Here is a 15,587-nt window from a genome sequence, read left to right on the forward strand (position 1 = left end):
ATTAACACCTATAGGCCTTGTACAAAGGATATTAGAAAACTACTAAGCTAGCTACAGGGGAGAGGTGCGACTAAATACATAAGGGAATAGGGGTAACAGCAGGGGTCAGGGCCAGGTCGGGGTCGGGGCTGATACGGGGGCCTTTCGAGCCATCTGAGATGGAACGATTCATGAGGATCGTTACAGAGCTCTGTACCACTGCGCTAATACAACTAAAAAGGTGCGAATAATTAACCAACAGTTAATTATTGCGTACAGAATAGTATTACTACCTACCTTAGCAGAGGCAAGTAAGAAAGAAAAGTAAAATATAAAAGTTTCTTTTTAAAAAGATCTTTTATTAAAGTTAACTTAGTTACACTAGTACTAGACAGTGTATAGGCTGTTACTAGATAGCCTATAGGCTCTACTAGATTATAGTTGCTTCAAGCTACAGCTCTACTGCACAGAGATTTATATAATATTAGATAATAAACCTTACCTAATTAAGTCTAGTTGCATGTACAGCATTACTACTTAGTAGCTATTATATATGCCTTTATATATTCTAGTAAAGTAATGCCTTATAGTTCTTACTAAGTTTACTAGCTTATATAACTTTCTATACTATACAGCTTTTAAAACTTTATAGAGACTTTATAAACTATTAGTAATGCTGTTTAGCTTAATAGATGCTCTAGCAACTTTTTAAAGGGCTATTAGAACAGCTTTAAATAAATACCTTAACATATTTATACTAGCATACTTAGACAACATCCTTGTTTACACCTTAGGAACAAGAGAGGACTACATTATTAAAGTAAAATTAGTGCTAGACAAACTATAGTAATATAGACTCTAACTATAGCTTAGTAAATGTAAGTTTAATATCTAGAAAACTAATTACCTTAGATTTATTATTAATAGAAAGGAAGTAAAGATTAACTTAAAAAAAATAAAATGTGTTATAAACTAGCTAAAGCCTATAAATACAAAAGGTGTAAGAGAATTTCTAGAATTATTAGGCTATGTTTAATAGCTAGTAAAAGACTACTTAAAAATAGCCTTACTACTTATAAAAGCCTAAAGTGTAAGCTATATTTAATATTCTTTTAGCATATCTAAGTAGTGTTATTAGGAATGCATTAGTATAAAAAAAGTAGTTTAGTAGGGTCTTAGTAAAAGTAAGCAACTTAAGTATATAAGCAACTCAACTATAAAGTACGTTAAAGCCTATGTAAGGCCGGATGTCCTAGAACGGGCTAGTATGGCCTTACCTGACCTGTTTGGAGGTCACATGACCTGTGCTTTGTATATAAGCATGAATCCTAACAAGCGAGGCATGGCAGCGATTCGTCTCTCTTACAATACACTCCTATCTTTCTCCGAAAACTTGCTCTCAGTGCTATCTGTGCTATCTACTATCCCATCTTTACAGCCTATTACAATCTAGATACATAATCTGTCTTAGCACTATGTAATAAAGCAGCTCTGTTTTAGCTAAAGCAACAGAGTAACTTCAAGTATATACTCTATATTAATCACAACTAGAGTAATTTATAGTTAGTTAATTAATTATCTTTCCCTAATGCTTACTTTGTAATAGCTAGTATTAGATATTACTTATCTATTGCCTCTACTACTCTCTACTACCCCCTCTTAGTAATTAGTAGTTACTTTCTCTTTGTACCTTTATCGAAGACTACTCCTATAGCCTATTAGTTCAGCCCTCTGAGCTTGACATAGCAACAGCGTACGGCAGCATCTTAGCCCTAGGCATCAACGCCCTGTAACAGTATTCTAATACGTTGTTAAACTGCGTGACTAGAAAGGCAGAGAAAGTTGCCAGGGTGGACGTCTCGCTTGTAAAGTACGTTAAAGTAGAGATGCCATAATTTGAAGGAATAATGTTCTGATGATTGAAAGATTCATAAACGAATGCTATGCTGCAATGCGCAACGCAAGTGAAGACTCCACAAATGCAACACCATCCATGCTAGAAACGAGTGCGCTATGCTATGCTCCGCATCAAACCCAATAAGACGCCAGAAAAAGTGCGTACCTATCCCATGTTTGTGTACATTCATTCCATCACGCTTCCTACTATGTTAGAGTTTCTACCCTTCCTACAAACCCCAACCAACTCGTCTCTAGACATAACCTTCTCAAGCCCTAAATCCACTCTATCCACGCAAAACCCAATCTTCTGTTCCTCTGCTATACGTGCAAAAGCCCCCATGCACCAATTCATTCTCTCTTCGTCCCCATTTCGTGTGTAGTACGCTGTTACGACGAGAAGTGGGAGAAAGATGTTTTCCGCCGCAGCAAAAGACGTGTTCGATGCGCAAAATTGCACGGAGCGGCAGATCAAAGATGCGAGTTCGGAGATCGTTTGGGTAGGAGGTGGAGAGTGTTGTGCTGCAGCGGAGATGGCAGAAAGTGAGAGGTGCGAAATAAGACGGTGGCGGCATTCAAGAAGAAGCAAGAAGGATGTCCAATGGAGGTTGTACAGCAGACAGACTTCGATGGAAAGGAATTGAAGCGGGAATGGAACGACGTCTGGTCCGGTTTGCGCCTGCGGGAGCGTCCAAGGCCCGGGAATCTTGGTCTTTAGGGTGTCTTCCCATGGACGCAGGGACGTTTCTAGTGCGGTAATGTCGTCTAAGATGGCTGAGATGGCGGAGGGAGGTATTGGGGTGCCAGAGTCGGCCGCGCGAGAGACATTGTCGGTAGTTGCGAGGATGTTGGGAAGTGGAATGATGAGTTCGCACCACTTGAAGTACAGGTCGTTTGAGTAGGAGCGAGGCGTGGCATAAAGTTGGCGGATCAGAGGGCGGTATGAAGGGTCTGAGAAATGGTATGCGCGGCGACTAGTTATGGCTTCGAAGAGCTGGTGTAGATCCCTTTTGTCAGTATGACCTTACTTGAGAAGTGATGGGCATCCCCTTACTAACCCCCTGATTGAGAACATAGAGATGCAACTCCTCGAATGTAGTTGGTTCCTTGAAGCCTTCTCTAAGTAGCTTCGTTGCCCCTTCAATGTGAGTAAGCTGACTTGCTCCGCCACCGTTAGACATGAATATTTCTGTAGAGCTCATCACCAACGTGGTAGCGAGTAGATCTTTTCGGAGTGTAGCACTCGGCTCGGGTAATACTTCTTGTACCATGCGGAGGGCCTCGAGATACATGGTCCTACTCTGATCGACAAGATTCTCGTCTTGGTATTGCGTCCCCACGAAGCAGGTTGCCAGTGCACCAATCGCAGTGTCTAAAATAGGAGAGAGTCCAACCCAGAGTGGGAGCAGAGATCGCCAGGATCCTGTCTCAGTACCCTCCTGGAGGGTATCTGGGAAGGGTTTGTTTGGATACGATCGTCTGTAGTATAAATCAAGAAAAAGCTGGGTAATGGCAAGGAGGTTGGTGGGGTCAGGGTTCGGATGATTTGTAAGAGTTTGCGCCGGCGCCATTGAGGGTGTAAGGTCGCTTGAGCAAAAAGAGAGGGAAGTTGGTGGTCGTGGTGGGATTTGAGATTGCTGGGAACCACTTGGTTGTGAGTCTAAGTCCAGCACAAGGAACTTTTGCGCATTTTGCGATCGCCACGCCGGTGGAGGTCCTGTTGATGTTACGTTGATGAAGATTGAGCCTACGTCGTATCCTCCGCATGGCTTGTTCCCTGCGATGCACCCACTGCATCGAGGTCTTTTCTTATCACACTACATGCAGTCAGTATGAGTAATGAGAATAGATTCATATTCAGCTCCATTGCACTCGCTCTTCGCAAGCTTGCTAGCTATATAGGGCGGATTCTGGTGGCAAATGTGGAATTGTAGGCCCCCTTACCTCGACTCGGCGTTCCCGACATGATTTGCAGCCGCCAATCCTCGATGGAGGGGAGATCATGGTAGAGTAGGTTAAGCTAGTGATACCGTTGGTCGGTGGCGCGACTCAATCCAGATTTTACCCGATGACCCGAAGATGCGAATTCTCGAAGGAAGCCTTGAGGTGTGACACTTTTGTGCCTTGATAGGGATAAATCGTTTCGCGGGATGCTATTCAGGTGGTAGTCTTGTGATATGGATAGTGCAGCAGGAGAAGTAGGGTCTGCGTCCGAATTGGACGGTTCCGAGAAAGTTGGAGGGTGGAAAAGAAAGCACGTGAAAGACTGTTGTGGAGAGCAAAACTTGCAGAACGACAGGAGATATACAAATTTGATACGGAAAATTGCCGTCGCATTGAATCATAGTATTGATAGATAAAGATAGAAGGACTCCAGCTCCGTCCCAAGCACCAGTTCCTTGGATACTCAGATCGAAGCTTAATGAAGCGATCCCTACTGCAAGAGGCATAAGGCTTGCCTGAAGTGTTCTAGAAAAATAAGGATAGCACTCCTATTGGTCTGAGCACAGTTCTTTGTAACGCCCGATACCGCGTGCCGATGTGGTGGTGTCGAAAACAGTCAAGGCCTTCTGTTCATGCTCTCCTCAGGCAGCCAGATTGTCGAACAACAATTGCTTGTGCCTCGTCGGCTCTTCGTGAGAAAATGCCCTCTTTTGTGGACTTCTGCTGATAATATTAGCTTCACCCTGGATCCACGTAGGAGCAGCCACCAGGATGAGACGCGAAGCCTCAACTGCCTCATTTCTCGTGACCACCGGGGCCAGTGAATGGGTCATAGCATTGGAGTCTCCCAGTCTGATTCGAGGGCTTGTCCGCCGAGGCCAGCCCGATTCGCAAAGCGAGTCTCGAACGGTTTGCAACAAGACACGGAGGCAACAGCATTAGCGACCGACGGGCAGCCCTACGAGGCTTGAGGGCGGCTGAGCAGCCGCGCAACTGTTTCCGCAGGTTGAGGCCTCGGGATGTACCTATTCAAAGAGTGAGCGAGTGAGCGGAGAGGGCTCGAAGGGAGATTCCGCGCTGGGGGAATTGACGTCTGACTAAGACCTGAAGCACGTGAGTCGATCCCGGACGGCTTGGTGCTCATAGGGGCAAATGCACTCCAGATCAAGACTGTATCCCAACCGCAATTCACTACTTTTCGCTCTTATCGCTTTGCAAGAGGCGTCCAGCGCTCAGTGCAACTCGAACACTTACCACCGCCGGGTGATCGCTCTCAGCTCCATGATTAGAAGGCTTGTGGTAGACGTTGTGGCCAATCACAGGGCAGGAAAAAAGATGGCTGAGCGGCTCAACACGTGCTGACGACTCTATGATTAGGCATCTTGTCTCACCACTGCTGAATAGGCGTCCACCGCACACTCAACAACGACATGCTATCCCCTCTTCAACTATGCACTCAACACCCAGAAATCCTGGACGGGACCCGGAGTGTACTGCACCCCCAATCTTGGAATGGCCACAGCCACCTCACCACTTCTGGCCCTACCTGCAGAACTGAGAAACCGTATCTATGACTTCTACTTCTCTCACGATCCAACCATTCCGCCCCCACCTATATTGAGATCTCCCCTTGCGCTGTCTCTCGCGTGCCGCCAGTTGCATAATGAGACTTATTCCCTCGCCTTCGCTTCCACTACGTTCCGGACCAACCGTTGGCAATGTCGTGAGCTGTCAGCCAAAATTTCAAGCATTCGATCGATATTCCGGCCCTCCATCAAGAGGCTAGAGATCACAGTCGGTATTGCCGACTTTCTCATCCACCCCCACTCTCTTGATGGCCTGATGTTAAGTCAAGCTGGACTGAGTGGTCTCGAGCATCTATATATCACCTTCACTGGGGAGCCTAAATCTGAGAAGAGGGAGACTTATATTATCTCAAACCTGGAAAATCTGCTGTGGGCCACAGTGGCGAAATGCAGAAATGAGCATCTAAGCAAGATACGGATTGTTCATGGTGGCCTGCTCCGTTGGCATGGCATTTGCGAGCTTTTTGATCGGATGCGGAGGAGGCTCCCGCTTCGGTTTTATTATGATGGAGTGTGGGACATCCAGCCAGACTTCAAGGAAGGAAGATTTCGCTTGATCAACCAAGACACGAATGGCGCTTATAAGAGAGAGGTTTTGGTTTTGATGGGTCACACGGCCCGAGAGGCGGAAATGTTCCGGACCATACAACAAGATTTACTCGAGGTAAGCAGTCATTGGTAGAATCCGGGAGGCAACTTGAATCATTCCAATACCCATTCGAAAACTGTCACCAACATTCCCATCACGAAACTAGAATGCTTTTACCTTGGAGCATCGTGCCGGGCAAGGAGGCTAGCGTGCTGGCCTCTTCGTCAAGAACAACTCCTACTTAGAGTTTCAGGTTCTATCTTGTGGCTCTTTCACTAATAATCGAGCATAGGGCAAAGTTCTCAAGCACGTCTGCGCACGGCGATCCGATCGTATAGATCCTGCAGATATGGACAACGACATACTCGCAAACGAAATTGACCAGCTTTCTCGTGTTTTCCGAATGGATAACAGGATCGATACCGAAGGCTACTACTAAGTTCATTCAGCGGAGAAGGAAAGATTCTGAGACGACGTTTTCATTCACATGAATAATCTACCCTTCCAAGCTTCTCTCCACCGAGTCGCTCGATCATCCATGCCAAGTTCTCTCACGTTCATTCTTCGCCTTGAGGTCAGCAGCACGAGTGACGAGATCTTGTCTCTTGTCTCTTGTCGTCATTGACGTTCTGCTTCCTTATCTGTTTTGCTTTCATCTTTAGTAGCGGGGTCACTGCAAAGCCTCCGGTCTCACACTGCTCCACATCGACATTTATCATTGCTACTGTCCATAATTAGCGGGCGTTACTATTCTGCACTCGTTAGACTCGACGAGGCAGTAGCAGGTTATGAATCAAACATTTCTTCAAACTTATTTATTGTGGTTTATAACATTATCATCAGCGGGTTGTATCTGCTTAGTTACTGCTCTTTCTGAACTGTTCAGACGTCGATTTAGCTCAAATCTTTAAATATCGCGACAAGGGGTGGGGGGCTTGAGGTCAAACATTGACACGGAGGGAGTGGACTAATGGTTTGATGTAGCTACGGTAACAAAGTTCAACAGCTTCTGGTTTCATAAGCTTAGCGTGCACTGAGGAAACCTTTGAGCTCTTTCAAGCAAGTCTCAGCGTTTTCTTCCATGACCACGACGGGCACTGGTATTCAAATTGAGCCCATTCGTTCCTATAGTCTACGCCGCATGGGACCAACTGGGCACGTACAAAGAAGTCCGACTTCGAACGCATTTGTTGTTGCGTTGCAGGGGATCGAAAAAGATAAGGAATAAGGAGGGCATTAGGTTCACTGAAGGTCACTTCACTTCTCTCAGTGTGTAGGGCATAGATCCAAGTCAAAATTTTCTTGGCTAGCCAGACTCCCTTCGTTCTTCCACCCCTTCATCTGCTCCTGTTCTCTCCCTCTAAACAATTGACTCATGTCCATAGGACACAGACCGTGAGGCACACTTACGGATACTTTCTTTGCCGCAATGAATGTCGAGTGAATGCCTCCTCGACTCAACGGTCCATCAAATGAGATCGGCCTTCACGACCCTTCTGGCCACAGACATCCTTGACACAGTAGCGCATGCTGAGCGGGCTCTTTTCTGTGCCGTCCTCGCCGCAATATGTCCTCGAGCCATTATCGTCACACTCTTGCGTTAAAGCAGACTGGAGCCTACGTTTGAGGGCTGCTAGGTGTTACAAACTCAGCTCTTGGCGTTCCCCCACTCTGCGGATATTGGGGTGCCCCATTAAATTGACACAGTGGGGGTAGTTGAATTCACTGTGTTTGTGGAGGCTGCGCACATTTTACTTGGACTGGCTATTGATTCTCTAGTTCTGAAACGGCCACTATTCACGCCTACTCCTATACAAGCGCCGGGAAGAGGGGCCCCTACTGCAACATCATCACAATATACAGGCTGCAAGCCATCTAGCACCAACTAGGCCACGGAATCAGAACCTTGACGCCTCACCCGTTTCATCGTCAACACAACGCTCTCTTCATTGCTGCAAGGCAGACTTGCGTTTGGGTACCCGTGGCCTTTCCGTTATCCTGCATTGAGGCTGCAGACACCCAAACAGAGCCGATTCTGCAACCACGTTAGGAGTCGGTATTTCCTGTCCTACGAAATGTCGTTTCAGAACCCTTCGGAAATATATCCTCCGGAAATTGTTAGAGAAGCTGTGAGGCTGCTCCCCAAATAGGCCTTGGGTGACTGTGATAGATAAGCTGACTCCGCGATTGTGGGGAATCCCATTTCGGTTTGTTCAAGTCCGTTAGAAGTTGCTTCTCTAGTTTACAGTTCTTTTGCTAGTTCAAGAATAAGAGGGTTCTTCAGCGTGCTGAATGCACACCTTCGAAGCTATGATGTACGATCAACTAGAGACCTTGGTTATGGACAATCCTTCGACTAGTCCAGGCTTCTAGATCGTACAAGCTCGTCTTCGAATCCGCCACAACGGGTGCCGCTAAGCCATAGAGGTGCATCGAGACGTGTTGGACTTAAATGATCAGTCTCTGACGCACAACGAAGAGAAGCTGCAAGTCGCCACTGTTAGTATTGCATCATAGAACCTATGTAACCTCTTCCACGACAACCCAATTCGTCATATTCCGTCCTCGATACCGTAAAAATCCTCGTTTGTCACTCCCAGATTGATCCCTAGCTTAGACACATCCACCAGCGCTGCATGTGTGCACGACCCAGCCACAAAGTCCGAAGCCGCGAGAATCTCAAGGATAGACGCAATCGCCATATGTTCACCAAACAATCCCTAAATGTCAAGCGTGACGTCCATGTGAATTCTGAAACGAAGCTCTGTGCATTCTTGATATTCTGGTTTGCTTCGCCACCTCCATCTATTTCATTGTAGGTATTGTTAGAACAGTCAAGCTTCATCTAACCGTCCTGTACCTGCATCGCCCCACTAGGAGCCCTTCGGGAACAATCTCATGGCTAGCAAGCATACGATACGTGAACGTCTCTGGTATCGGGCATTATGATTTAGATTTTACCAACTTACCCGCCGTGACCGAATGGCAGGGCTAGGGGTCCTTTGGCATTTACAGCTGTTAGGGTTGATTTAGCAAAGGCTGGGATGGCAAACTCATCCACCGAGTGCAGCCTTATACTCAACCGATCTCCTGTTGAACCGAGAACGAATCCTTTGGCGCCCAGTAGACTAATGTGTGTAATCGAGCTCTTACTCGAGCTTCACGCTCCAAGGCCCATAATCGGATGCCCTAAGAAGCACCGAGCAGTAGGATCCAAGACACTGCCACGCGGATGATCATGTTCCGTGCCCGCGGCCTCAGGAAATAGTGACAGGAAAGCTTCGCGCAAGATCTGAGCACTCAATAAACGTGAGACACCTTGGCATTGCTTCCTGTGAGGATAGATTAAGCAATTATCGATTTTGTGTTTGTAGGGCCGAACGTGACTGTCTTAGCTCGCAGGCGGACCGTACGATACCATTCGCGCATGCTTCGCCTCTCGCACCTAAATGAGCAGGTATTGTAGGCTGGAATAAGTATGGGATGACATCGGTGTCAGGCAGTCAACGGTTTCGGGAAAAGTTTCTTTGAGCCTTCTAAAGTGTTACTTGTTTTCGAGGAAGAAATGAGCAGGAGCAGTCGAACGGTAAAATCGTCAGACCATTTTCGAAAGAGAGAGCCAAGGGCCAATCGCAAAGTCTCCGAAAACGAGGGCTGGAGCGTGAACACTTTGTTCCTGCTTCGAGTATGCATCTGGGAGGTATGTTTAGTTGCCGACAACAGCCGGCGATAGTGCCTCAGACTGGTCATGTTCATATTGCCTTGTACCTAACATACCTACGGAGCTTGCATTCGGAGTTGGCGATGGCTTTCAAGTCGAATCGAGTCGACCTAAGGCAATTCAATCAGGAAATACAATGGGGGCCTAACAACGTTTTGGCATCACCATTATCGTTTCATCACCCCACCGTTCTAATTAGTCGGTACTGTTATCAATCCCCAGATTCACCGCATTTATTTTTGAAGAAGATCACTGGCCAATCCTCCAGCAAGTTCTCCACAATAGTACGATCATGAAACGCATTTCCCAGGCTCAGCAGCGGCTCCACTCCCTCGCATCCAGGATGCACCCCTTCTCAATTGCCTGCAGCACGTGGACTGGAAAGGGAAGCTGGCAAGTTTAGTCCCATCATCCTAGCAAAAGCTCGACAACGAACCCCCGCCCCAAAGGGTCGAGGGGCCAGGGGTGGGAAGGATCTCACAAGGGAGCCAAGATTTACCGGCCGGGTGGCTGATACATTGGGACCTGATTCCTCATCGCAGAGCAGAGCGCGAGGCTTTGGGATTCTGGGGCGAGACTGATGTGCCTCACTCAGCTTAATTGTAATGTCTCTGAATCGTAATGTGGATCACATGCGCTCTCGTGACCTTTTGCCTTTGGTCTTCGTGTGCGCAATATGCAGGAGCTACATACTGTCCAGCCTCTTCGCGAGACGCTGGGGCGGGGACGAAGGCTTCTGAGCCACTTCTATCCACATCTCTGATTCAAACGAATAAGTGCCCGAAACGGCCGTATTAGCGGCCATTTTGAATGCACCCTTCTGGCGTTTGAGGTGCTTCGTATGCGAACTCTTTACGCCAAACTCGCCGTTCAACCAATCACAGAAGTGCCGCGAAGGGACCGGCCCGAGGCATCTGATCCTCCTTGCAGCACTGTGCCACCCTCTCACCTCCAAAACCTGTTCACTTAACGTCCAAGTTTACTGTTGAAGGGTCCAGCAGGTATCGCATGACGAAACAGCGCCGGTACGGCACGGTGTATGCGCTTCCAGCCATCCGTGGACGGTGAAGCGGAACGAACGGAGCAGAACTTGAAGCTTTGCTCGCCACATCGCTAGTACTATGATACCAACACTCTCTTCATACATGGTCGCGTACATGACGCTTCACATACACGGACTGTATTGAGTGAACCACCTCTTCGGTTCTTGCAGGCGTACATTCATTGCTTAGCAGGCGTTGAGTGCCATGTGCAGGCAGGCAGGCTCATGGCAAATTTCCCATCACGATGACCCAAGAACCACATTCAGCAATTAAGCCCACTGGCGACTGCTCACGACGTGCATTTTGGGAGAATGGGAACGGGAATTAAAATGTCGTCAGATTCAACGCTGACCAACACAGCCCTACGCACTCCCAAAAGACATGACCATCTCCCCACCGAATCACCACCTCCCCCGATCCATCTAACCCTTTCCAGATTAACGCACATCTGTTCTTCTTCCCTTTACTTTTCACAATGCGCAGCCAATCCGCAGCTTGTCCCCACAAGGTATTGCATGGACTCTTCTCAGGGACGTGCGAGCTTCCCACCAACACCGATCCCGGAACATTTCCAATCAAGACCCCTTGGTTCCCGCCAAAGGATTCAGGCTATCTCGCCCGGTGTCTGTGCGTGACCTGGACAAGGGTCGAGAGCGGACCGCTCTCTGCCGCGGGTTCCCAGCGCTTTGGGCGTTTGTCAGATCCTTGCGAGCGGCGCAGGGAGGATGGTTGTTGAACGATCGAGGCTTGGCGAGCTGGGAATTCGAGGGCATGATGGCGGCTGGTGCCGTCGAGGGATGGGAAGGATTTGGGAGGATTTGAGTTGGAGATAGCGAGCATGAGGAGCAGGGCGACGGGAGGTTTTTTGGGGCTCTCTGGAATCAGCAATGTTTTGGACAGTCGACTTGTGGGCAATTTGGAAATTGAAGCATAATGCAGCAAAGTAGTTGATCCAAGTTTGACTAACGTAAGTTGCTGATCTATCAAAATTATTTTTTGAGATGATAACTGATGATTGTTTACCCTTATTTACGTAAGTGGGCCGCTATGGGTGAGAGCAATAGCTGAATCTCTGAAGCCATTCAAGTCAGAGATAAGGAAACTCTCAGATTTCTCGTCTTTCCCATGCACATATCGATACGGGAGAAGCTCAAGCTTGGGAATGTTGAAACATATTCAGCTATTGCTTGCCATAATATCTAAAAACTATCGTGTTGGTATAGTTATATGAGAAAGGATTTGAAAACTAAATCGCGATAACGATGGAAGAACGGCAACAAACGAATATGAAAACAGGAATACTACAATTACGGGTTGTTGAAGAGAGAAGGAAGAGAGTTTGTACCCGAGAAACTATTGTTACATTGCCTTGGACTTAATATGCCCACCGCTAGCAATATTCCGTGAAATATGAAATGGAAACCCAAACTGAACCACCCATATGAATGCCCTCGTAAATCATATACAAAATCGAAGAAAGCTATGAAGTAACACGAAAGAAAAACGAAAAAGTGCATATCAACTCAAAATACCGGGCTTAGACTTTTTACACTCTTCCTGAGAAGCTCCAACCGATTTCGGATGCCGAGGCCAAATTTCGTATTGAGCTCCTCCTCTTTAATTAGCTCAATGCAATACGTCAGCATATCAACTGGCGAAGAAGTTAAGGAAAACCAAACTCCATTTCGAAGAGAAAGCATGGGCGTTCCTTGCCCAAAGCTGAGATATCGTACAAGAGTCTCGTCGTGGGGTGATACGGAATCGATTGCGAATACGGGGCCCGAGAATTGCGTCACCGTAGCGTGCGTAGATCTGATCGGTGGCTTTGCGATGCTTGTGCTCCAAAGGAGTAAGCATACACGGTAGACGACGGCCGGGATCCACAGAGGCCGGTGAGACCCAGGAAGGAGACGAATAAGGCGAACAATCTGACCACAGTGATTCCAGATGCGTTGGGCGCTGCCAAGCGCTTGAGTGCGTGCCCAGGTGGTGGCCATGAACTGCTCTCGTGTACCTTCGCCACGGGCGAGGCTTTCGACCTCGGGGATGTTCGTCATCGATTTTAGAGAGATCAGATGAAAAATGATGAAATTAGATAAAAGGACCGGGCAGATTTGCCCCTCGGCTTGCATCCGTCTGCAGGCTAGCGTATACCAGCCGCCGAGTATCTCCTGGACTTCTCGCATATGGGCGAGATGATTTTCTGGAAGATCGATAGTGGAAGAAGCAATTCTTTGGTGTATCTCATGGACGAGTGCTTGAAGAGGATGGAGAAGAAGACGGAGTTGAAATCGCGTTGGTCCTCGGGGATCATTAACAAGGGTATGGCTCATAAGACGTTTGAAAAGATCTTGGAGAGAAGGAGGTGTGTTTGTCCTGCTGGGGTTTGCAGAGGACCAGGCATCAGCTGAAGTGGCCTGCCAGAGGCTTTCTTGATCAGGCAGTGCAGCAGTGAGTTCGGTGGTGCAGAAGGTGGGAGCCTTATCGTAGAACAGACTGAGCTCCTGGTCGGCAATGACCCAGGAATACACGAGCCTAAAGCCAGATCAGCGTTTGAGCAATGAAACAAAGCACATTGCCTCTGACTCACCTGTTGAGAGCCTCATGATCCCGCCACTTCTGCCAGCTAATTTCGGGGCCTAACTCGGGGAACGACTTTTCACGGTACGCAAGGAACCCGGATCGTCGGACCATCTATATTTGGTTAGGCGTGACCTATCAATTGAAAAATGGCTCTAATGCACAACTAACCTGGAAATACGAAGTTGATTGGCTCAGAGCAGCCTAATCCAAGTTAGCACCGGGCATTAAGGAGGAAACGAGATCCTGAAGCAGCTTCTTAGATCCAACACGGATGGAAAGACTTACGCCAGTGTGCCATTTCTCGTCCGTCCACAACGCGATATTCATATAGAGCAGCGCAGTCCTAAGGGTCACCGGTTGTCTCCAGAGAGACACGTCTTTGGCTGTGAAGTCATCAAGGAGGATGCGAACTGGCTCAATCAAGATATTGGTAAAGAGAGAAGTCGGGGTAGCAGAGGCCCCAGCCGCAACAATGAGAAGAAGGTGAAGTTTGTGCATGTCGGATTGGAGCAGATTAGCGATATCCATTTGTTTCGCTGCAAAGGTCGGGTAGAAGGGCTCGAATCGCGCGCTATAAGACCGCAAAAGAGTCTCCACTGCCGTAGCAGATGGAGTAGGAAGGCTACCGTCCACCCCGCCAGGTGATGTCCTAGCGGGCAGCGAAGGTGGCGATAGCCGAGCGGATTTAGAAAGTTGACGAGCCTGTTGGATGAACCCGTTAGCTACATCCATGACAGATACTCGAAGCGAATCCTCAATTGAGTCGAGGTTCAGGAACTTATCGGAAGCAGCTTTAGAGAACGTACGCGAGAGCATGGATTCCTCCCAGATTTGGGGGTGGTTGTTCGGGATTGCTTTGATGCCATCATAGTAGTTTACAGAAGTGCTGGGGATATTCGCGTTACATCGGAAGGTTGTCCATTCGTCTTGCACACCGCTCGGGGAATCAGAATCCGGAGCGGAATACTCGCTAATAGACAGAGATGGGACTGCCCTTGTATGTGGCAGCTGTGGAGGGGATGCGGACAACGATTGGCTTGGCCAGGCGTTTATTGATGAAGGCGATTCGCAAACCGGCGATTCGAAGGTGCGCATTTGACCCATTGGAGTAGAGTTACCATCAACATCCTGGGACCACATTCGCATATCTGCCTCGTTCGGTATCAGTCCAGGGATCTCGTTCTCGAAGCCAAGTCCAATGGGCATTGCACCATCATCAGACCATGCCTGGGGATTCATATAGGGTTCGAATGGGTCCGTTGTAAGGGGTTCGCCGTACGTGAAGGATTCTGGCGTTTGGGGTGTTAATCGCCCAGAACTGATGAAGCTGGTTTTGTCCATTTGATGTGGAAAGACTGCCAGGCCTTGCTCAGGGCTCCCAAAATCCGAGTAGCAACCGTCAATGATTTGAGGACTGAAAGTTGGGAGCGGTGTGAGCATATGCATGCTGTTGAAGTCCGGTTGGTGACCCAATTTTACAGCGGTAGCCATGTCCATTTGAGAAGCAGCTCTCACGAGCAGGTGTCCATTTGAAGATGGGACGCTTCGTGGTGAACCGTGACGACTCATCGTTGGGATGGAGTTGGTTGAGGGGTATCTCTTGGGAGACACCATCTTGTTCTTTGTTTGGCGGGGGTAATTGCTATCTGATGTTCGTCGAGTTGATCTTGGCTCGCACTGGAGGCCTTTCGTAGTACAACGAGAACATGATGGGATCTAAAGGCAAGCTTCGTTAGAGAGGCACTAAGACTTGACAGTGAGATCCAAGCTTACAGCTTTGTCGCACTTTGTCTTTGCTTTGGCACAGATTGTGCAGGCAATTGCTCGTCTTTGGGCCATCTTGGGGTAAGGGCTGTGGTGTTTGGAATATGGTGAGCCTTGAGGTGTCAGGCTAGACTCAAGTTTGGGTGATGGATTCATTGAATATGTGAGGCGAGGGGGAGGAGCAGTGATATAAAAAGAGTGCGCTTGGAATAGAAGCCGAACGCGGGGAGGTGCAGTGATGGGGTGCAGTTGAGACGAGGGAGGGAGTGGTGAAATATGAGTGGTGAGATTCAAAGTAGTGGGATGTGCTTAAGATGTTTGCTCAAGCTCACAGGGGAAGTGGTGGCTGATTCAAAAACTGGAGACTTCCGTGCGATACCTATATCCTCGATTCTGAGTGCCTCTGATTCCCGGAGACTTGCAGCCAGACTAAGGTGCTTTTCCAACGGCTGCCCTGTGCAGACCTTGATTCAGATTCAAGG

At 48.0% G+C, this 15,587-nt stretch overlaps 4 protein-coding genes across 4 annotated transcripts; 2 read left to right on the top strand and 2 right to left on the bottom strand.

Annotated features, from left to right (window-relative positions):
- Window positions 1-2,062: 2,062 nt before the first annotated feature.
- On the bottom strand, window positions 2,063-3,879 carry BDR25DRAFT_339280 (uncharacterized protein; the record flags this gene model as incomplete). Its single annotated transcript, XM_033693366.1, has 3 exons — window positions 2,063-2,826; window positions 2,930-3,692; window positions 3,820-3,879. 3 exons carry the CDS (start codon window positions 3,877-3,879, stop codon window positions 2,063-2,065), a joined length of 1,587 nt encoding a protein of 528 aa, XP_033552997.1.
- Window positions 3,880-5,331: 1,452 nt separating this feature from the next.
- On the top strand, window positions 5,332-6,433 carry BDR25DRAFT_309603 (uncharacterized protein; the record flags this gene model as incomplete). The annotated part of the gene is made up of 2 exons (XM_033691102.1): window positions 5,332-6,069; window positions 6,287-6,433. 2 exons carry the CDS (start codon window positions 5,332-5,334, stop codon window positions 6,431-6,433), a joined length of 885 nt encoding a protein of 294 aa, XP_033552998.1.
- Window positions 6,434-9,477: 3,044 nt separating this feature from the next.
- BDR25DRAFT_349278 (uncharacterized protein) lies at window positions 9,478-10,315 on the top strand (the record flags this gene model as incomplete). The annotated part of the gene is made up of 5 exons (XM_033694528.1): window positions 9,478-9,503; window positions 9,558-9,694; window positions 9,728-9,986; window positions 10,026-10,165; window positions 10,200-10,315. The coding sequence occupies 5 exons, from the start codon at window positions 9,478-9,480 to the stop codon at window positions 10,313-10,315; spliced, it is 678 nt and encodes a 225-aa protein (XP_033552999.1).
- A 1,966-nt stretch (window positions 10,316-12,281) lies between these two features.
- BDR25DRAFT_309604 (uncharacterized protein) lies at window positions 12,282-15,180 on the bottom strand (the record flags this gene model as incomplete). The annotated part of the gene is made up of 5 exons (XM_033691103.1): window positions 12,282-13,293; window positions 13,349-13,452; window positions 13,510-13,542; window positions 13,627-15,018; window positions 15,115-15,180. 5 exons carry the CDS (start codon window positions 15,178-15,180, stop codon window positions 12,282-12,284), a joined length of 2,607 nt encoding a protein of 868 aa, XP_033553000.1.
- Window positions 15,181-15,587: the final 407 nt, after the last annotated feature.

This window comes from Lindgomyces ingoldianus (assembly GCF_010093535.1).
Source record: "Lindgomyces ingoldianus strain ATCC 200398 unplaced genomic scaffold BDR25scaffold_3, whole genome shotgun sequence".
Classification (NCBI taxonomy): Eukaryota; Fungi; Ascomycota; class Dothideomycetes; order Pleosporales; family Lindgomycetaceae; genus Lindgomyces; species Lindgomyces ingoldianus.